Below are 23832 nucleotides of genomic sequence, written 5' to 3' on the forward strand. Positions count from 1 at the left end.
CATCAGCCCCTTTTGTGATTAAAATGTCAATGCCCTGCTGTTAGCACTTAACTATCTATATACTGCATGTGAGAGTCTGCTCATAGGGGCGTTTGAAACAAAGAATATTGAGGAACTCTGAGAGCTCAGTTTCAGTACTGTATGTAGTTCTCAATAGACTGTTCCATTACCTCCTTTAGATCAGTTTGTCAGCTGCAATGTAAAACTGTGACTAACTACTTAACTAATTTGTTTTATGATGTAAATCAGATAGAGAATGGTAAGTCTGACAAATTCATAGTTGTACAAGGGGAGAAGGACCAAAAGAGCAAGAGAGGGATGGGAGAAGAACACAAAACAACACTAAAACTGGATGTGTCTCTCATGACATGCAACAGAGGAAATACCAACTGTTCCAGATCTTCTTCCAGAAAACAGGCAACAGACACAGTTCAAAGCTAAACAACAGTTTGGGAATTTGTTGCAGTGTGAGAAGGAGTTTCCACCAAAAGCCACACTCTCACCTGGGGAAAAGTCATACAACTCTGAGCAGCTGATGACATTAAAACCTTTGTTTATTGGTCAAATAGAAAAAACTATTTTTTGTTTGTTTCTGTTCTCTACTACAGGCCTCGTTAAAAGTAATAGGAGAATGTGGTACTATCACTTCTTCTAATTCTGGCTGAGGCAAGGATGGAGCTGCTGATTGGAAGTGGGAAAAAAGGGCAGGAAACAAAAAAAGATTGTGTTAAATATTTTATTTCTTCAATTACCATTAAGAATATTGACATATTACAAACAACATGATATAAGATAAAATAAATATAAATATATAAAAGCGTCTAAATAAACATAACATTTTTAAGAGACATCCAGTTTCAGGATTTTCTTTCTTCTGTTAAGCTTAATTTTTGCTTTGCTGACGTTTGTTCTTCTTGTGTCTCCTCAATCTGTAATGGAATATAATATATAAGGAAATGAGTGTGAAATAACTCTTATTTTACAACTATCTTTCAAACAATCAAGTAAAATGTTTTCATTTAGCACTTGTTACAACCTACATCTTGCCAGTTCCTGAGATCTAGCTTGATGCTGTCAAAAAGTAATAAATAGTAAAATACAGTATATTCTCACATTTGATCACCTTCTTGTAGTTGATGTACCCATTTGTTTTTATAGAATCTTTGGCCATCAAAACTCACAACAGAAAGCAGTGAAAAAGTCTTTTTTTGTACAGACAATCTGGCAGAGAATTAAAGCTACTGACAACATATACACAGTTTGGTTTGCAGGCACGGGGACAGCCGGCTGACTGTCAAAAGGTGGGAAAACACTGAGAGGAACCGGTAAGCATTATTGGGGGAAGAAATGCTGGATCTCCAACTTCACACCACAGGGAGGCACTAACCTGAGATAGCTCCACTCGCTCCATTGGGAGTTACAGAGAGCATCCTTGGCCCGGACACAGACGGCCTTAACCTTGTGCTTGACTTCAAACTGACAAATGTTGGTAGAGGAAACTCTCGAGGTCTGAGAAATAAAAATATCACATATGAAATCACATATTTTTGCATGTGTAGTTCTTTCATGGTTTGTGGGATTTCTTTTCATCTGACATTTCTTTATTTTAAGTGACATTTCTTTATTATTGTCACTCCACAGTTCAATTCACTACCCCCCTCTTACCTTAGTGGCTTTTGAGTCAGTGCACGGGTTGTCACACGTTTTGCATCGCCCCCTGAGCTGTGCAATCTCGAAAGTAAGAGGGAAGTAGGAGTAGGGGCTGCTCCAGGAGCTCGGGTATCTCCACTTTATCATCGTGGGGCTGACTTGACCAATGCTCACCTTGTCGGGTTTCACTATTGAGGGGGCAAGAGCAAAAGATAAGAGGGAGATAAAAACAGAGAGAGGAACAGAAAGATCTACAAAGAGATGAAAGAGAACACTGTGTTGTGTGCAGAAAAATAAAAACGTCTGGCAGTCACAGAGATGTCTCACCTATCTCTGACAGGTAAAAGCGTTTCGAGTAGTTCTCCAGCAGGAAATGCTCCGTCCTCAGGTAGACGCTAATGTGGATCTGCTGGCTCTCCTCAGCGTAGGGGCAGTGCTGCTCCTCCAGGCACACGATCCTGTGTCCGCTGTCGTCCACTGAACAGTTGAAGTTACTCTGACCTGAAGAGCATGTCCAACGCTGGCCACTTTCATCCACAGAACACTGGCTGTCAGATACACTGTATTAAAAAGCATACATATTTGACTTTTTATTCAGACGACACAATGATTTTATAGTTTCGCTTTGATTTTTTAATGGAGGAGCTGTAACAACTTCTCATAGATACATAGTTGAAGGAGCAAAACATATACAATACAGGAGCTTTAACAGCTGTATTATTTTTACATGGAATCTGATCCCAAGACAGGACCTTGAAAACATGTCAGCAGTTTGAGAGCTTACCGTTGAGCTTTGATGAATGCTACTTTGCCAACGCGATTGCTGTGCCAGGTCCAGGAGCAGTGGAACTCTCCATTGTAATTTTGAGCGGAGCACTTTAAATAACCTTCTAATGAGAGAAGTAACATACACATGCAGAGATGGGAACATAAAACAAACAAACAACAGACAGTTGAAATACTTATAAATATCCCCATATCTAGCTGTTTTAGAACATTTGAAACGAGACCGTACCCTGGTCACTTTTCATAAGAATTCTCCTGATAGCTTCGTCCTCTTGGATCAGAACCATGGTGTGATTGAGGAGTGATCCATCCTTGCTGTGGCAGGTGTAGTTTCCCCCTCCTAAGCTTTCCTCCAGCTGCAGCAGGTACGTGTTTCCCCTCTGTTCTTCCTGCCACCCGTTCTTTCTCCAAAAAATATCCTCATTCTTGATGTCTCTTGCCATGTGCTCGTCTGGCAGCTCCAGGCAGCTCAGGGGCTGCTGGCCCTCCGTGCCATCCACCTCCACAACCATAACTAAAAGAGGACACGCAGGAATTAAAAGTGGTTAAGAAAGAATATTTAAACTTGGAATGAGTAATGTTTTCAGAGAGATCAAACATACTGTGGGGCAGCAGAGTCCAGTGGTCTGTTGGATTTTGATGACTGACTTGCAGAAATGCACAGACAAACAGACAACAGACAAATACCGTCATCTGAATAACAAAGAGAGGGAGAAAGTGAGGTGGTGACACAAAGACAGCACAAGGGAAAAAAGGGGACTCTTGAATGTGCCCAAAGACATTACTGTGATAATGATACAAAAAAGCAATAAACTGATGTTGTAATTAGTAAATGTAATTATTGAAATGCCTAAATTTGACAAGACAAAAACTTAGAAATTATCTAAATAATAGCAAAATAATAGATCAAACCCAAATAAAGAAAGAGATGGCAAAATCTCATCTAAAAGCATAAAAGCACAGCTTCAAATCACACTCGCATCAATAGAATCAAAATCAATAGAATCAAAATCAAGACCCATTTAGAACTCACTACCCTTTACCAAGGTTACAAAGAGCCCCTAGCTATGTTTGCATCCAGGTGAAGGAAGTGAATCACATTACATGTAGCCTATATAAAAGAAGAATTGTTTTCATGATACTGACAACATATTTCCATCTCGTTATTCTGAAAACATCCAGATCTATCGCACATACTACATATTTATTTACATTAACATTTGTATTTTTTATTTTAAACCTGCAGCTAAACATTGTTCAATTATTTGCTGTTTATAATGGATTCCACTCGCATCTTTTTATTTAAAAAAAATAAAGTTAAACAAGTAACAACTTGACAAATCAGTCAAAAGCCCTCTTACCTTGGCCTTCATCTCTCCAGTTCTGGGATTCTGGGCCACTTTTATGTCCGACATGCTGGCCAAACTTCCCCATACTGACAATAAAAAGAGAAAATTCCAGAGGAACTCCGCTTTCCAGCCAGTCGTCTGTATGAACAGAGGTATTCAGCATCCCTTTACTCACTTCCACTGCCTCACTTTACTTCTTTTTTCAGGACCCTATGTGTCACTGAAGCGTTATTACGGAACCCACGCAACTTCTATTTTAGAGTAATCTTGGGTATTTGTACTCTTTATTTTGTTGTTTAGCTAATGTTAGCTGTATTGTGTGCATTGCCTCTCTGTTTACTTTCAGTCTGGCAGGTCCCTCATTTCATTTTCATTTTCATTTTAGTCAGGACGTTTGGTTACACTGGCACCTGTGGGCAGGTCGACACATAACACTAGCTGACATAACACTATTCATCCCTGTTAAAATGAGTCATAGGCCTACTGACATTCTGAGACAAAGTTAGTTCACGTTACACGTCAAAATCCCAGGGTACCATCCTGTGATACTACTATTAGTCTAAGAGTACAACCAGGGGCGATTCTAGGGTCAGACCTCTAGGGGGGCTCAGCCCCTAATGAGAATGTTACACGGATACAGTGCCTTGCAAAAGTGTCACCCCCCCGCCGCTAAATCAGTAATTTTATTATCTGATAATCTCTGAGCTATACTGAACAACGTCAGCTAACGTTTTTTTACACTATTAACACTATGATGGAACTAAAGCTGACACTTTATAAGTCTCAGTAATAACGACCAGCTTGACACAATGTTCTAACATTCAGCAGAGATGGGAAGTAACGAAGTACAAATACTTCGTTACTGTACTTAAGTAGATTTTTCGGATATTTCTACTTTACTTTACTATTTTTTTTTTGTGGCGACTTTTTACTTTTACTCCTTACAATTTAACACGAATATCGGTACTTTCTACTCCTTACATTTTAAAAATTGGCTCGTTACTTTAGTTTTGTACAAGAGGTCGTAATGTCGGAGAATAGCGCGGACACGCACCTCCACACCGCTGAGCGGCGCGTCGCGCCACACAGAAAAAAAAGTGAGAAAAAAAGAAAGAGAGACTGCTGTCCGGAGGATAATCAGTTGAGATGGTGTGTGTGCGTCCTTGAGAACTGTAAGTCGTATAACTTATGTTGTCAGTTAATGTAAGCCTGTTGTTGTATTGGTCTATAGTTCCTGCACAGTTAAAGTAGGTTAGCTAGTGATTTAGTTGTTTGTGTTCTTCACCTGTTAGCTAGGTTTCACGTTGATTGTAATGCATCAAAAGAGAGAAGTTGTCCGTGTTTTACAGACACACCTGGAGTTTGAAACCAGCATCAGCTTTAAATACGGTCCTAATTTAGTCCTCACTAGCAAGTTTCAAATAATTTCACTGGAGTTACCGTTATTATTTTTCACGTGATCAATACCGAATTCAATCTAATTGGATGGGAATATACTGTAGGCTACGTTGCATGTAACGCACCACTACAAAACGACTCGACAGATTCGGCCGCATTCTGCATTCATTTGCGGCAAATAATTGCAGCATGATGGTGGTAACGTTAGCACTAGTAGTATGGACGGCGACATGATTGAAAATGAAGAAAACAGAGATCCCAGAGATTAGGCAGACAAGCAGCAAGACATTCCCAATCATCCCTGGCCTTATCTGAGAGAGATGTTTGAGATAGGCTAGGAGGCATCAAGTATGACTCCTGGCCAATGTGCTGTGTAACTCTAAAAGTATGGGGAACTTCTTAATTAATCTATGTTTAGTAATTCATATTGTATCCTTTATTTTCTTTCTATATTTGAGCACACACACATGCATGTAGATTCCTTTAAATGTTAAGGGGACGATTTAAAAAGAGAAACTGGATCTGTGAATTCTCACAGAATCACAGTTGAATTCATATCTTGCTACTCAGTCAGAATCTTATTAAGCTGGAGTCCCAGTCTCTGTCACAATAATCATATATGTGATGTTTGGCAGACATCCATTTACAATGTAGACAATGGCATATAAAGAGCCTGGTTTTTATGTCCACTGAAGTTTCTCATCTTGCACTCTAGTAACGTGTGTGGTCCAGGTAGCTTTGCATAAAAAGTGGTTGTCATTCGCAAGGCCACTTTTACTTTTATACTTTAAGTACATTTCAAAGCCTGTACTTTGTTACTTTTACTTAAGTAAAGAAGTTAAATCAGTACTTCTACTTTTACCAGAGTATTTTTTAACACAAGTATCTGTACTTCTACTTAAGTACGGGAAGTGAGTACTTTTGCCATCTCTGACATTCAGTTTTAGTTGCTTATGTTTCAATTTGGGATCTAATCTGCGCCATGAAATGACCAACTTCTTCTCTGGGGACTACGAACGTTAAATTTCACCTCTGATTGGCCAACACCACGTGTCTGTTAACCCTTTCCTTGACCGGGTAACAGGTGCACAGCATCAGAGACAGACACACAGGATATTACACCTGCTTCTTTGAACCGGTAATTGTTTGTCCTCTGGCACTAACAGACACGTTCACAAACTCTCACTTGAAGCACTAAAACTGATTAAAAAAAAACAATGTTTTTTATTATTATAATTTTTAGGGGGGCTGAGATGAAATGAGCCCCCCTAAAAAGGGTCTAAAATCGCCAATGAGTACAACACAAATGGAAACTATGGAAATATGAATTATGGTTTGTCTGGTCTTCATAGATGTTATAATATAACAACGTCATAAAATGATTTGTCCAATATTTCTTTATAAAATATTTGAAGAAGAATGCCATGAGACTGAAAGAGTTTTGACAGCGGAGAGAGTGTGACGTACCAGTGGGTGTCTAGTGTGATGCAACACAGTGACGCAGCACACATGTATCAGGTATTTTTACATACCAAGTAATGATGTCAGTGCATTTCCATTGTCATATGGAAACATCAGGGTGTATTGTGGGAATTATGACAGCCACTTCTGCCATTGTTTGTCAGACAAAAAGATGAAAGTCCAAACAATATATCATCAGAGCCAAAACCAAATTGCTACATGGTGTAGCATCACGTTATTTCCATGATTAATTGATTTTCGATTTCTGTTTCTGTTTCAGCTTTCTTAGTAGGTTTTGTTATTGATATATTTATGGTTTGAATAGCTTAAAATCCAGGATTAACTACTAGAAATGGCACCTTTTTTTGCAATCTTTAATCAAGGAGCTATATTTATGATGTCATGTTATTTCCTGTTCCCACACTGTACTCCTATTTGGGGCATAGTCTGGGAGTTGCCTTTTTCTCCTCGTCTCTCCTCATGTGATGCTGTATTTTCTTTACCCCATTGTATGTTTGTATGTACCTTGTAAAGCGCTTTGTGATTATTATCTGTGAAATGCGCTCTATAAATAAACTTTGAATTGAAATTGAATTGAATTGAATTATTGATCCTTGTAACATCACAATGATGTCACATGTTAATCTGCATGCCATTTAGTAGTATTTGTCATCTTTAAAACAGGTTTGACAATCCTCATTCGGCTTTATTTATAGCCACAGAAAAACTGTCTCAAGAGATATAATAGGAAGTAATCAACAGATGATGTATGTAAAATAAACCACACAAGACCAGGTTATGTATTATATTCAGAGAAGATGTAACAAACCCAGTTCTTCCTTAGACCTTCTCTGAGAAACACAACCTGTGAAACCATTGAAAGGAAAGAAAAGAGAATATGATAGCCAGATACCACATCTGGGAGGCTGATAATAGGACAGATTTAGGACAAGGTAATAAAACAAATTACACATTATGATAATATGAATTATTGTGACACAGGTGGACCCTAAACAAAATATATACTTAAAAATAAAAAAAATATTGTCACAAATGTCACTTTAGTTTTAAAAGAATTGCTTTCTCTTAGTAATTGGAGAAGTTAGATAGACCCATGTTGTAGTTACCCAAATCTCTGTTTGGCTTGAGGTTTTGAAGGACAGAAGTGTACTAGGGTGGAGTTTTTCCGAGTAGTATTCATTCCAGCTCGTTTAGACAACACTGTAAACACAAACAAACTGAATTACTGCCCAAAACGTATTCAGCTAATGACTGCGGTCGATTATACCATAAAAGATTTCCAGGTACAATGATCACTGATTACCTCTACATATTTGAGTTTAGTATGTTATCCTTCGGCCTCCAAATAGAGTCCAAATAGAACATTAAGTCATTATGACTCTCCTGTTCCTTTTTTTTTTTTACATGCATGTTTTTATGTATTTATATCTTCTGCTCAATCATTGGCATTTGCTATTTGCTTTTCCTTGAATTACATGTAACAATCTTGCGGAGGATGATCTGAGGATTTGTGTATGAAATAAATGAACTTTTCCTTATTTATAAGAATTGCTTATAAACATAATGTTGAATTGATAACGTATTTCATACCTCTACAGAAAATTACTATTTTTACACATACAGTAGTGCAAGCAATGAGGGCGTTAAAGCCCATATCAACAGAACACAAGGATAACACACAGGGGTTACATGATTATGGGTTTTTCTAGAATATTTTCTGTGTGGTGTTTAATTCTGGCCACTAGATGTCCCCAGAGGGTTACAGGTGAGTGCAAGACCTTATATAAGCTGTCTAACCAGTTAAAGTAATACTTCAGAATCTAAACCTTTGTTGTTTGATCAGTTATGCAGTCAGCACGATCCAAGCTAAATTATTACAACATCTCACATGTAATAATATTGTAGATAATAATGCAGAATTTGCACTTTGGCTTCGTACAGATTCAGATTTAATTAAGTTCGGCTGATGTCCTTATTGCTGAAGTGTCATAACTGGATGCTCAGCAGCTGTTGAGAATTACACGGCTGGGCAAGAGGCTCAGTGTGGGCTTGTGATCTGGGGCTCTGCACTGGGATGTCTCCCAGATGCCCCCAAACCAAAACAGCTGGAATGAAATCTGCAATGATCTCATCTGTGTGATGGAAAGTCAGGAAACAAAGGGAAAAAAGAGACCACAGTAATGATGCAAAGGGTGTGTGTGTGTGTGTCTGTGTGTGTGTGTGTGTGTGTGTGTGTGTGTGTCTGTGGTGGTGGTGGGGGGGGGGGGTTGGAGTGGATGGAGGTCCAGAAAGGTCAAGTCATATAAAGTGGTGGATTCTGCGCCCTGATCCACGGCTCCTCTATTATTGACAGAGCCCTTTGTGATTCGGAGCAACAACAGATTTGTCTTTCGGTATGGACCTCACTGGCATTTAATTTGTTTTGGCAGGCTTTCTTGCAGCTTAGTTGGTGTGAGAGTGTAAGAGTGTGTGTTTGCGTATATGTGTTTATGCAAATCATACTACGACGGCCCTGAAGGGGCACAACAACACAACCACATTTCACAATGGTTTGTATGCTATCTTAGGAGAAGTTATGCACACTTTTTCTTTATCCAATCAATGCCCAGCAACACGAGCAATCAGGCAATCTACATTGTTAGGTTTCAGAAAAGATTGTGGTTTGGGTAAAAATATGTACATTTGTTATTTGACTTATGTACGTGATGTTAGTAAAGTACGTGAATTACGTAACTAAAGTAAGTTGAAATAAGTAAAGGTTGACTTTTGCTTTCACGGGACACAAACAGCGGGCTTCGGTGAAAGTCCTACGTTTTTGGACCCATCCGTTCATTCCTCCTCCTGGTGGACTTTGTCGCTCTTTATACTCTGTTGTGTGCCTGACTTCTTCTAAGGCAGCCCTGCACATCCTGGCTCTCGATTACGTTGCTTATATAGCCTACCATTAAATAGTGCATTACTTTTTGTAGGGACAGTGTAATGTAAACAACCTTGCCCATATCAAACAAAAAGGATTACAAACTCTGCATGTCACATTAAATAATTGCCAATTATAGAGTATCCTTTGCGTCCTCTGTATGAGAGATTTGACAAGTGGGTGCATTTCATTGACTCTATTAAACAGCCCTGTCTTCTTTTGCACATTGCATATTTGACCTCCCCAATACAATGCAGAAAGTTGGCACTTTCCCTAACAGACTGTTGATTAGTCAATAAATTATCTTAATTCTATCTAATCTAATCCTATTTAATCAGTAACTCTATTCAAGGCTGTTTATATCAAATCATCCAAGTCCGGCACAGATATAACAAATACCAAAGCATGTTTCAGAGTAAATAAGAGAGTTCACAGAGTTCCATAAGTTTTAATGCAAATTTTGCCGCTATGAAGAGTAATTAATGGAACGAGCAGCATCCCACAGTCTCTATCGTCCTCTCTCAGGGAAATATTGGCTGGTGCCGCACCGTTTATCGTTCTCTCTCAGAAGAACAGGGTCAGTGAGGGGTAGCCTGCTGCAGAGAAGTGCTAGGTGGAGGGATTTTCTTAGGCATTATGTCACCTTTTCACAGACTCTCTACGAAGTTTCTTCTTCTAACACTGGAGGAAAAGAAGCTCTCTTTATTTAAGTTTTGGCACAATTTTCAAACCAAAAACGTGTTAGAGAGGAAAATATTAGGAGAGGGATGAAGCTTTTAAAAGATCAATGTCATCAAAGTGTCTATTAAATGGCCTTATGGTTTGGCTTTACAAAGATGGCCTTTGTGTTTTTGTTTTTTGTGCCAGGTTTCTCAAGAAGAACTGGCAATTTTCTCAATAGAAAAGAGAGGAGGACATGAACAATCAACTGAAGAATACAGTGACATTAGACAATGTTTAGGGCATTGATTTTCTTATTGTGCATTGAGAAGCAAGAGATAACTATGGGAAAGTGCACATTGACGGGTTTGTTGTAAAGACACGTTACCCCATGGTTGATATCATGGTTGATATCTTATGAAATACTATAACCATGATCGGTATTTTTGAATTGCCTTAGTTTGAGGAGGAGGGGTGGGGACATGGAGAAGAACAAAGTTTTTAGTCACTGTCCTCTTTTTCACATGTGTGTTAATTAAAATAATGACAGAGTGCAGGAGTTCTATGTTTTCTCCATATTCATATGAAAGGGAGCAATGTTTACTCATTATATTACTATAACCCTTGGATTATTACCGGTTTAGCCAAGACTGGATATTAAAATGTGCAGGAGTAGTTTTAGTGGATCCGGGGCCAATATATTTAAACTCTGAATGTCCTTCTTTATTCCAAAGAAGGATAGTTTCCCTTTCAAAGAGCCCATGGTGTGTGGGATATAGCTTTCTTTTCGACCTGTGGGTGGTACTGGAATATAAAAAAGGAACTGGTTCAAGCACAAGATGTTGTTTCTGTCTGACAACTTTATCAGACTGTCTCATGAGGTCACTGACTGTCGTCTCTGTGTGTCAGTGCATAAAGTACTTACACTTAAAACCAAAGAGGATAAATAAGCTAAGTGACTCGCTGACCATTCCCCTTGAAGTGTTATTTTCAGAAACTGCCCGTAACAGTGACTTCAGCCGGCCAAATGAACTCACTGGATCTGCTTTGACAGACTCAACCTTATGCCCGGCTGTTAACTCAAAGTGTTAGGCACAGCGCCAAGCTCTACCAAAACTGTATTTTCATTTTATTCTGTAATTAATGTGTTTCTTCCTGTTCTGGTGTCCTTATAGTGGCATAGGGCAAATGTCTGGACTCTCCTCGGGGATCCTGGCATTCTGCCTAAGTCTTTTACAGCAGAAAGCAAAGCCAGACAAATGTGAGACAAAATGGGCTAATCTGTCCTGCTATGTGCAAGGTAATATATCCACTAATTCAAAACTCTCAGAAACGATGATTACATGGGCACACAACAACTGAGACAACCCTCTGTGAAAAACTACAGATTATTCTCCTCAGTCAGGCCTGTGGAGTGATGCTGAGCAGTCTTCCTGTATAGCTATGCAGAGACAGTTTGTGCTGTATGCCACACACAGAGAGAGAGAGAGAGAGGGAGAGAGAGAGAGAGAGACAGAGAGAGAAATATGAGAGAGAGACAGAGAGACAGAGAGAGAAAGAGAGTGAGAGAGTGAGAGAGAGACAGAGAGAGAGAGAGAGAGGGAGAGAGAGAGAGAGAGAGAGACAGAGAGAGAAATATGAGAGAGAGACAGAGAGACAGAGAGAGAAAGAGAGTGAGAGAGTGAGAGAGAGACAGAGAGAGAGAGAGAGTGAGAGAGTGATTTTTTTTTTTTTAGGAAAAAAGATAGATAGGAAGGAGGAAGAAAAAACACGAGGAGGAAAAACAAAGGAAATTCGCTGAAGAAAACCTGGGAACAAAAGAAACCACCAACTGTCAACTGCTACCATCTGAATGAACAAGAAAACATCTCAAATCTAGACCCATGTTTCTACAAGGTGAGTGACCACGTAACTGTGCTGAGATTTTGAAGTATTTTATGTTATTACTTTAAAACTCTTACTTTTCTAAAGAAATATTGAGCTGAAGTTAAACTCTAACCAAGTAGCTAGCATATTAGCTAGCTAGCAAGCAGAGTAGCTAAGTCAGCCAACAGCAGCAGAACATAGCAACCGTTGCTAAGCTCAGAATGCCCCAACTGCCAGTCAGTGCTGAGAACATTCTCTACCCGCCAGAGGCCAGAAGAGACAACAGCAGAAAACAATACAAACAAAAAGTATTGAAGGAAAGACCAGAGGATCTATTTGCAGACCACTACAAAAATGGTGATGTGAGTAATCTCATCCTTTTCACCCAACTGCCAAGTGCGTGGCACTCAGCCATCTGCTCACACTACAAGTCAGTCAAAAGAGAAGGGATCTGCAATGGGTGGAAAGTCAAAATTAAAGACAAAGAAGATCCTGACACTGTCGCCATCACAGTCAACATCTATAAAAATGGGACAATAATGGTACAAGGTGACCTAAGACAGTTTGAGAAAGACTTTCAGACTATAAAAGAAAAAGCACAGAGAGAGAAGACCACCCTGAGCGAAACCATCCAGGAAAGTCAAACTGACACCACATCTGAAGCTCCAGAAAGAGACAATGACCCTACCAGTTCAGATCAAGCTCAGATGCACAACACAATGACCCTCCTTAAAGAACAGTTTACACAACTGGAAATAGAGCTGGTCCATCTGAGGGAACAGGTGAACAGAACCTAACCCCCAAAACCACAACCACAAAAAACCCTCTTCCCGCCAGGCTCAGAGAGCAGCACAACAACTGGGAAATAGAGCTAAAAAGTGCTCAACAAGAAAGAGACCATCTGAAGAATGAACTGGCTGGCCTGACAGAAGAAGTAAGAGAACTTCAGAGAGAGAGAGAGAGCGAGAGAAGGCCGAGCTGAACATGCTGACAAACAGACTGCAGAGGAGAGAGAGAGAGAAGTTGACAACCTTCAGGAGCAGCTAGACCTCCACCTCACCCACTGCACCCAGCCACCTGAGAAAGCCACAGTATGTCCTCCACAACTTACCACTCCCCCACCTATCCAAACTGCACCCTTCTCACCCCACCCAACCCAGGCTACACCTGCCTCACTTCACCCTGCTCAACCTGCCTTATCTCCAGCACCACAGACACAGCACGACCCCACTCTGTCCAGACCACAGATTGTGCTCTTAATAGATTCCAATGGAAAATTCATTGATGAAAAAAAACTGTTCCCAAACCACCGTGTACAGAAGTTGTGGTGCCCTACAACCACAGGAGCCCTGGAGCTGCTAAGTGAGGAAAGACTTGGCTCTCCCAGCCACATCATCATTCATACTGGCACTAATGACCTGCAGACAGGAGAGTGATCGAGAAAGCCAGCAGAAACTTCCCCAACTCCCGCATTGTTGTGTCCACCCTTCTACAACAGAAAGACTTTCACCCTGCTACCATCCAACGGATCAATGCCGGCCTCTCCCAAGACGGTGCCCTGAGACCCAACGTGCACCTGGCCCACCACCCCACCCTCGACCTAGACTGCCTCTATGATCACGTCCACCTCTACAAGCAAGCCGTCCCCATCTTTGCAAAGACGCTGAAGGACGCCACTCTGAACCGCAACCCAGCCCCTCCACCCTTTACCTCGCCAAGGCTACCAAGAAATACCACTACATCAGCGGCGAGGACCCCTCAACCCCGACCGCCACAGCCGCTATATCACCATCCCCGCCAGGTCACCGGCAGGCCGCTCCCTCTTCTCCCCCCTGAACTGACAATAGCCCCTACAGAGAGACTGACTGAGCAGAGCTATGCCCAGACAGCGAGAGGAACAGCCAACCCACCAGCCACCAGCCAACTGAAGGACATCCAGCACATGCTGAGCCTAATCTGTTCACACCTGATGGAACCTTAACACAAAAAGTGTATACACACACACACACACACACACACACAAACAATTTAGTTAGCTTTTTATTATTATTTTTATTTAAGAAAAGAAAACATTTACATATATATTGTTAACAGGAGTTTGCCTCATTTAGAAACATTAAGTATTTTAACAGTATAATGTCTTTTTCTATCTCTTGTTGGAATGTTCAGGGCCTCCGGTCCTCAACTTTTGGATTAAAAAGTAAAAATGCAGAGTTCCTGAAGGAGATCAATACTACTGACATTGTTGTCCTCCAGGAAACATGGTGTAAAGGTTCTTCCACTAGTTGTCCAATAGGTTACAGAGAAATTATTGTCCCATCCACCAAATTAAAAGGAGTCACTCAGGGAAGAGAATCAGGAGGAATGATAATTTGGTATAAATCTGAATATAATGATTCAATAGAATTAGTCAAGAGAGGGGAATTTTATATCTGGATAAAAATTAAAAAACAAATAATCTCAGCTAACGAAGATATATTCCTCTGCCCCACATACATTCCCCCCTATGAGTCACCCTATTTCAATGAGAAGAGTTTCTCCACACTCGAAGGAGAGATAAACCAATTTCAGAACCAAGGTAATATTTTAATCTGTGGTGATCTGAAAGCCAGAACAGCAGAGAAATTAGACACTATAGACAGCCATGGAAACCTGCACATACTGGGGAACAACAGCCTAACTAACCCCACATATCCCCCCAGAAACAACTAATGGCAGAGTAAGAGGAGACTCTTTCGGTAGATACACCCACAGTTCTTCCCTTGGCAGCAGTACTGTTGATTATTTTATCTCTGACCTTGCCATTTCTAATATTAAGGCATTCACAGTCAATCCCCTTACTCCCCTGTCTGACCATAGTAAAATAACAATCTATCTGAGTAGAGGAAATCTCAAACACACAGAACCTGATTCTAATAATCTACAAACCTCTACCCAGTCCTACAAATGGACTGCAAGCAGCACTGATCTCTACAGAAAGGCAATGGACAGTCCACAAATCCAGTCACTCTTGGATGATTTTCTTTGTATATCATTTCCTTACAATGAAGAAGGTGTGAATTTAGCTATTAATAACATGAATGCCATTTTTGACAAGGCAGCAAAACTAACAAATTTAAAGAGAAAAAAAATAAATAAAAATATTAGTGGTGAAAAATGGTTTGATAATGATTGTAAAAATCTAAGAAAACAACTAAGAAATGTATCCAATCAGAAACACAGGGATCCAAATAACCAAACTGTACGCCTTCTCTATGGAGAAACACTAAAAGAATACAAACATTTATTAAGAACAAAAAGGGAACAGCATAACAAAAATCAGCTAAACCTAATCGAAGAATCAATACAGTCAAATCAATTCTGGGAAAATTGGCATAAACTAAACACAACATCTAAAGAGAAATTAGCAATCCAAAATGGGGATATTTGGACCACTCATTTTACTAACCTTTACGGCAAAATAACAAATAATCCAGGCCAACAGGAAATACAGAGGAAATTAAAACTCCTTGAATCAGCAATTAAAGACTACCAGAACCCCATTGAAACCCTGATTACAGAACAAGAACTAACAGACAAAATAAAAAAGCTTAAACTCCGAAAGGCCTGTGGTGCTGACTCCATTTTAAATGAAATGATCAAATACACCGATAATAAATTCAAATTGGTCATCCTAAACGCTTTCAATATCACCCTAAATTCAGGTATTTTCCCAGCTGTTTGGAACCAAGGACTGATAACCCCAATCCACAAAAATGGAGACAAGTTTGACCCAAATAACTACAGAGGAATCTGTGTGACCAGTAACCTGGCAAAACTATTCTGCAGCATTATAAATGGCAGAATCTTACAATTCATTAGTGAACACAATATCCTGAGCAAAAGTCAAATTGGATTTCTCCCAAAATATCGAACTTCAGACCACATCTTTACTCTCCACACCCTCATTGATAAACAATTAAACCAGAACAAAGGAAAAATCTTTTCATGTTTTGTAGACTTTAAAAAAGCATTCGATTCAATTTGGCATGATGGTCTTTTCTATAAATTGATTGAAATATGTATTGGAGGAAAAACATATGATATCATAAAATCTATGTATACAAACACCAAATCTTCAGTTAAAATTGGCCACCAACAAACACATTTCTTTCCCCAAGAACGTGGAGTGAAAAAGGGATGCTGCCTGTCCCCAACTCTGTTCAACATTTATATAAATGAATTGGCAAAAAATCTGGAACTTTCTACATCCCCTGGTATCACTCTGGGAGATACTGACATCAAATGTTTGTTATATGCTGATGATCTAGTCCTGCTGTCCCCTACAAAAGAAGGCCTATAACAACACCTGGACCTCCTGCACAGTTTCTGTCAGACATGGGCTCTGACTGTCAACCTAAACAAAACCAAAATACTGATTTTCCAGAAAAGATCTGGGAATTACAATAAACATCAATTCTACTTAAACACAGTTCAATTAGAACATGTGAAAAACTACACATATTTAGGTCTCAATATTAGTTCATCCGGTAGTTTTAAAATTGGTGTGAATGAGCTGAGAGACAAATCAAGAAGAGCATTTTATGCAATTAAAAGAAAAATCAAAACAGACATTCCAATTCAATTTTTTTTATTTTATTTAAATCAGTAATAGAACCTATTGCTCTATATTGCAGCGAAATATGGGGCCCGCTCAGTAGACATTTAAAATTTACTGACTGGGACAATCACCCAATTGAGAAATTCCATGTAGAATTTTGTAGAAACCTTCTACACCTACCAAGACACATCCCAAATAACGCCTGCCGAGCAGAACTAGGCCAATATCCCCTCCAAATTACAATTGAAAAAAGATCCATCAAATTCTACAACCACCTGAAAACAAGCAACCCCCATTGTTTTCACTACAAAGCACTACAATACCAAGAGAGAAACATAGAGAAAAGTCCCCTCAGTCAGCTAGCCCTGTCCCTCAGCTCCCTCACCTCACAGCCCACAGAGCCTCAGGACACCCCCCTCAGCTCCCTCACCTCACAGCCCCCGGAGCCTCAGGACACCCCCCTCAGCTCCCTCACCTCACAGCCCCCAGAACCTCAGGACACCCCCGAAACCATCCGGACAAACCAAATCATCTGCAGACAAAAACAGAAATACATGACCTATTGGAAAGACACTACTAAACGTCAAAGTAAAATGGATTGTTACCTAGGCCTAAACCGAGAGTACACAGTAGCTGACTACTTGAGCACCATACGTGACCACAGACTCAGAAAGACTCTGAGCAGGTCCAGGCTGAGTGGACACAGTCTGGCTGTGGAAACCGGCCGCCACAGACAGACCTGGCTGCCTCGAGAAGACAGGCTGTGTCAGCTCTGTCCACAGAGACAGGTGGAGACAGAGCAACACTTCCTGCTTCAATGTAGCGCATATACTGACATCAGAACTCAGTTCTTTACCAAAATTAAATGTAAACTCCCAGATTTGATACACTTACCACCCAGACAAAAATGCAACATCTACTTGGAGAAAATAGTGTGAGCGCTGTAGAAGCAGCAAGATATGTAAGTGCATGTCACAGCCTGAGAGACAACCAGCACAACACCACCTAATATCTGGAGTTCACCTCCCCTCAGTTTACTCTGCCTTCTCATTTACTCCTCTACTTCATGGGTTTATTTCATGTTTTTTTTTGTTTTTTTTGCTTTTATCTTTGTTTTCTTTCTTACGTTGACACTAGCGATTTTACTGTATATTGATATACTGTTGTTGCTTTCCTGATTTTGTTTTATTTTTATTTTTTAAATGTATATATTTTAGTTTACTCAATTAATTGTAAGTATGTACTTCTTCATTATTATCCTTGATGCTTTGGCAATATTGTTATTTCTGACATTCATGTATAAATGCAATAAAGCAATTTGAATTGAATTGAATTGAGAGAGAGAGAGAGAGAGAGATAGATAGATAGATAGAGAGAGACAGAGACAGAGAGAGTGAGAGACAGAGAGAGAGACACAGAGAGATAGATAGATAGAGAGAGAGACAGAGAGAGAGAGAGACAGAGAGAGAGAGAGAGAGAGAGAGAGAGAGACAGAGACAGAGTTCCTGATTCCATCTTGAGAGGTCACACACAAGATGAGCTCCTGAAAATTTTACATTTGAAATCAACTTTTGGATGAAAAAACGAAACCGAAGAAATCAATAACCTGCAAATAGCAACATAGAGATACAGACATCGAAAAAAGAAGACGGACTGCAACAAAAATATCCATCTTACCACCAAAAAAGGGAAGATCTCCAGCACATCTAAGCCTGAAAGACAGCAAGGAGCAAACCAACCGACCCTGCTAGCCTGACACAAACCTGGAGAGGTAGGAAAAGAGGCTGGAAAATAAAGAAATAAGGAAAATGAAAAGCAACCTAAGACATAGACACTACAGTGTGTCTATATAAAACAAATCTGATTGAAGAGGGGAGATTTGTTGGCCTTGACACCAGAAACTTGCCTAGCTTAGCTAGCTTAGCCATCTTGACAGTTGGAATCAGTTGGAATCAGTTAGAATCAGTTGGAGTCAGTTGGGATCAATTTAAAAAATCATTGTCCCATCAAAGAGTGCTACCATGGAGACAGAATTAAAAAGCAACAGATGCAGCAGAGAGATAGAATACCCTGCTAACTGTAGCAGCGCTAAAGCGTAGATTTATATCTGTGTGCAATACACACCCCTCCATCAGAGTCCCCATACCATGATGAAGACTTCTACAGGTCTCTACAGACAGAGATTTGTCAGTTTCAAGCCCAAGGCAAAATACTTCTGTGTGAGCCTCAGGCTTCTATAAATTAAATGGGAGGTTCAGAGGAGACAGTCTGGGACGCTTTACCTACTGTTCAGCTCTCGGTAAAAGTGTAGTTGACTATGCCATCTCAGACATGGACCCCTCCTCATTCAGTGCTTTCACTGTACGAGCACAAACCCCCCTCTCAGATCAATAAATATGTACTTGAAAAAAAACAGAGATGCTACTAAGAAACAGCCAAGTAAACTGTACAATCTAAATCAGGCATACAAATGGGCTCCAAATAGTAATGAACAATTTATACACAGTTTGAACTCAACTGAAATAAAACATGCAATAAACACATTCAACATAGTCCACTATCAAAATACATCTGAAGTTAACAAAGCAACAAAAGACATTACCCATATCTTCCAAAACGCTGCATTAAATGCCAAACTTGGGAAAACAAAAGGAAAACACCTTAACAGTGAACAAAAAACCTCTGACAAAAAAATGGTTTGACAGTGAATGTAAAGATATGAGGAAACATTTAAGACAGCTATCAAACCTAAAACACAGAAACCAACATGACCCAACACTACAACATGAATACTTTGAAACTCTGAAACAATATAAACAGACCATAAGACTAAAGAAATTCCACCATACCAATCAAACACTTCAGGAGATTGAAAACGCAGTAGGACAGGGTCAGTACTGGGACATGTTGAACAGTTTAGAAACCACAAAGCCACAACAATTGGGCATATAAGATGGAGACATCTGGGAAAAATACTTCAGTGACCTTTACAAAAGTATACCACCTGAAGACCTGAACATAAACCAAATTGATATTAAATCAAAATTAGACAATCTTGAATCAGCCATCAAAACTAACCAAAATCCATTAGATTATCAAATTACACAAAAAGAGTTAACAGACAAACTGAAAACTCTTAAATCAAGAAAAGCTTGTGGCACAGATTGCATAAAAAATGAAATGCTGAAAAACAGTACCCCAGAGTTACAAATTGCAATTGTTAAACTGTTCAACATGGTGCTGACATCTGGCTGCTTTCCTGATGTCTGGAACCAGGGGCTGATCACCCCAATCCACAAAAATGAAAAGAAATCAGGCCCTAATAACTACCAACCCGGTCTCACGGCAGTTTGTGTAAATGTCCACGTTATTCTTAATCTATTGATACGTGTTCACGGAAACGTTTTTCTCGTTTTTTACGTGTAAATGTCACATTATTTTCTCGGGGAAAGGACGCCGGGAAGCGGACGAAAAGGTCGCTCCATAAGCCGGGAGGCGCCCGCGAGACGGCCCGCAAGGCGGCCCGCTGGGGACACCCCACAATAACGGGATGGCGGAGGTTGGGTTTAGGAAAAAACTTACGGGGAAAGGGTGCCTTAAACGCCGGGGAAAGGGCGCCTTAAACGCTGGGAGACGGGACGCGATCCCCGCTCGCCCGGCTGAAAGTCCTGTGTTTCGGCTTTTTTATATTACTCCCTACAATTTCGTGCTGTGGCCACAAAATATGCTTCCCATTGAAATACATTACTTCACATTTTCGTGTTGTCCACCACGTAAAAAACGACAAAAACGTCTCCGTGAACACGTATCAATAGATTCAAATAACGTCACATTTACACGAACTTCCATGAGACCGGGCTGTAACTACAGAGGGATCTGTGTCAACAGCAACCTTGGGAAAATATTCTGTAGTATCCTAAATTCAAGGATACTAACCTTTATTCAAGAAAAAAACGTACTTAGTAAATGCCAAATTGGCTTTCTTCCAAGTTACAGAACCTCCGATCATATATACACCTTAATTGACAAACATGTCCATCAAAAAAAGGGAGGGAAAATATTTGCTTGTTTCATCAACTTTAAAAAAGCCTTTGACTCCATTTGGCATGAAGGACTTTTCTTCAAAATCCTTCAAAGTGGAATAGGTGGCAAGGTATATGACCTTATCAAATGTATGTACAAGCACAATCAATGTGCTGTGAAAATTAATAATGAAAGAACAGAATATTTTACCCAAGGACGCAGTGTGAAGCAAGGATGTTGTATAAGTCCAACATTATTCAACCTGTACATAAATGAACTTGCAGACCAGTTGGACCGATCAGCAGCTCCAGGCCTCACACTCTTAGACACAGAGATTAAATACCTGCTTTATGCAGATGACCTTATTTTGTTGTCTCCAACCAGAGATGGTCTCCAACATAACCTGCCCATCCTGGAACAATACTACCATAACTGGGCATTGGAGGTTAATTTCAAGAAAACTCAAATTATGATCTTTCAAAAAAAAGCCAGATGTCTTGAAACCAAATACCATTTTACTTTGAATAACACCCAAATTAAACGCACACAAAATTATACCTACCTTGGTTTGACCATATCTGCATCAGGGAATTTCAATAAAGCCATACATTCACTTAAAGAAAAAGCATGCAGGGCAATGTATGCTTTAAAAACCAAGCTGTTCAGCATTAACATCCCAATTAGAATCTGGACTAAAATATTTGATAGTGTAATTGTACCGATAGCACTTTATGGAAGTGAAGTTTGGGGCCCACTCAGTAGATTGGAGCATGACTCCTGGGACAAGCACCCAATAGAGACCCTACACACAGAATTCTGTAGAAAAATTCTAAACGTTCAAAGGAAAATCCCAAATAACGCCTGTCGAGCAGAACTGGGACGTTTCCCATTACTGCTAAATATACAGAAACAAGCTATTACATTTGGGACACATCTTAATTTAAGCCAAAAAGGCACACTTCATTTTAAAGCACTAAAAACCCAAGAGCTGAATCCTGAAAACAGTGCCCTCAGTCAGCTGATGGTGAAGCTAACCAATGAGGCTCCCATTAGCACTGGTTCAAAACAACTCAACAGAACAAAACAGATTATGAATCATTCAAAAGATAAATATTTAGAACATTGGAAAAATCAAACAAAAACACAAAGTAGACTAAATTGTTATTTGACTCTTAACAGAGAATATAAATTGGCTGAGTATCTGCACACTGTCAGAGATCTAAAGCAGAGACGGATCCTGACTACATACAGGCTCAGGGACCACCAACTGGGTCAGACAGACAGGTCAGAGAGAGAGAGACAGGCTCAGTGACCACCAACTGGCCATAGAGACAGGAAGACTCAGACAGACATGGCTGCCCAGAGAGGAACGTATATGTGCTCACTGCTCAACAGGGGAGACAGAAACAGAGATGCACTTCCTCCTCCACTGTGAAAAATTCTCATCACTAAGAGACTTACACTTTGGAAAAATAGCCAACAAAATAGCAAATTTCCCAATGTTAACATCAGAAGAGAAGCTGGTAGTTCTCCTAGGAGAAGGGACAGCAGCCCCACTAGCAGCTAAATATGGATCTGCCTGCCACAACCTGAGAGACTCACCACTATAAGATTGTACAAAACTGTTAAGTATTACATTGTGTTATGTAATTGTTTTGTAATTTAGTATGTTTATTACACTGTATAGAATATATGTGACACCTACTGTATGTATTTAATATGTGATATGCACTATATGTATTTTCTGTAAACTGCTTTGGCAACAACATGTTTTCTTTGTTCATGCCAATAAAGCAAATTGAATTGAATTGAGAGACAGAGCGAGAGAGAGAGAGAGAGAGCGAGCGAGAGACAGAGAGAGAAAGAGAGTATGAACAGTGTACAGGATTTGATTTGTTAGTCTGTACATTTGATAAAGCTAGTACTTCATATCTCAGATTCATTCAGGTGTAATTTTGGATCAAAGAGGGACGTGTAATTGGTGGTAGACACAATCAATGTAATGGACTATTTTGGTCTAGTCACATTGTATTATCTGAGCTGCACAAGCTGATATGTGGAGAAGAAGCCGTGTGATGCCGTTCCAGTGGAATGTCAAATGTCCAACGAGGCTGCCTTGGCATTGGTTTCTCTTTCTTGCCCGATGAACAGCTTGAGCAAGTGTGCGAGAAAGACTCACAATTCATATAACAAGGGGAAATGGAGGTGCTGGTGGATCATGTCAAAACTGTTTCAAGCAAAGAATTAATTCTAGTAACATTCACAACCTTAAACTCCACTGGACATGTTTAGTTTGCTTATTTGATTTAATCTAAAATAAAGTTAAGAAAGACACTAAGACGATGACATGTTTTTTTTTAGACAGGCAAGGGGTCCATGTCATCCATGTTTCCTCCTAAAAACAACTCTATCTGCATGACACAATGTGATCCCATCAGCCACAACGCCCTGGAGGTGGTTGTGTTAGGTTTAAGTTCTTCCTCTTGCAATGGCCATAACCTTTCTAAAGAAGGTTTTTAATCACCTGGCATAAGACCTCCAGGAAATAGTCAATATTCCTCTTCTCTCAGGCCATTTCCCCAAAAACGCTGAAAACAGCAGTGATCAGGCCTCTTTTAAAAACGAACAAGGTAGACACTAGACGGGTTAACCTCAGCCCGATCTGCCGGGGGTTTGATTTCTCCCTGCAGCTCAGGCTGGAAACCTGTACATTTATCTATCCTGCTTCCGTTACAAATTTGCGGGAACCAATTACAAACTGGCTTATCCACATGGCACGCTATTGGCTGGTTTAACACGATGACGATAGAGAAGCGACCAATCAACTTCTTGTTTACATTCAACATGGCGGCCACCGAAGGTCAGCAACCCATTGATGCCGATGTCGCTGCTACGTCACCCGGATCATTGCTCTGATTGGTTGAAGGACTATCCAATTGCGTACAGAGTCATTTGAACTACGCCCGTTGATCACGCCTCTTGTGCAGTAGAACATCCAGAGCAGACTCCCCAGACTAATGTTCAATCTTAAACGATTGACCTTGGTCTGGTGATAGCAGGACTAGGTAGACACCACAATGATGCCAAATTGTTAGGCCCAT

General features: G+C 40.0%; 1 protein-coding gene across 1 annotated transcript; it reads right to left on the reverse strand.

Moving 5' to 3' along the window:
* Window positions 1-618: 618 nt before the first annotated feature.
* il12ba (interleukin 12Ba) lies at window positions 619-3129 on the reverse strand. The gene is made up of 7 exons (XM_039812730.1): window positions 3039-3129; window positions 2666-2950; window positions 2435-2540; window positions 1978-2210; window positions 1666-1838; window positions 1388-1509; window positions 619-929 (listed from the first exon to the last, which is right to left on the reverse strand). Exons 1-7 carry the CDS (start codon window positions 3127-3129, stop codon window positions 884-886), a joined length of 1056 nt encoding a protein of 351 aa, XP_039668664.1. The 3' UTR covers window positions 619-883.
* Between the last annotated feature and the right edge of the window lie 20703 nt (window positions 3130-23832).

This window comes from Perca fluviatilis, chromosome 10, assembly GCF_010015445.1.
Source record: "Perca fluviatilis chromosome 10, GENO_Pfluv_1.0, whole genome shotgun sequence".
Lineage (NCBI taxonomy): Eukaryota > Metazoa > Chordata > Actinopteri > Perciformes > Percidae > Perca > Perca fluviatilis.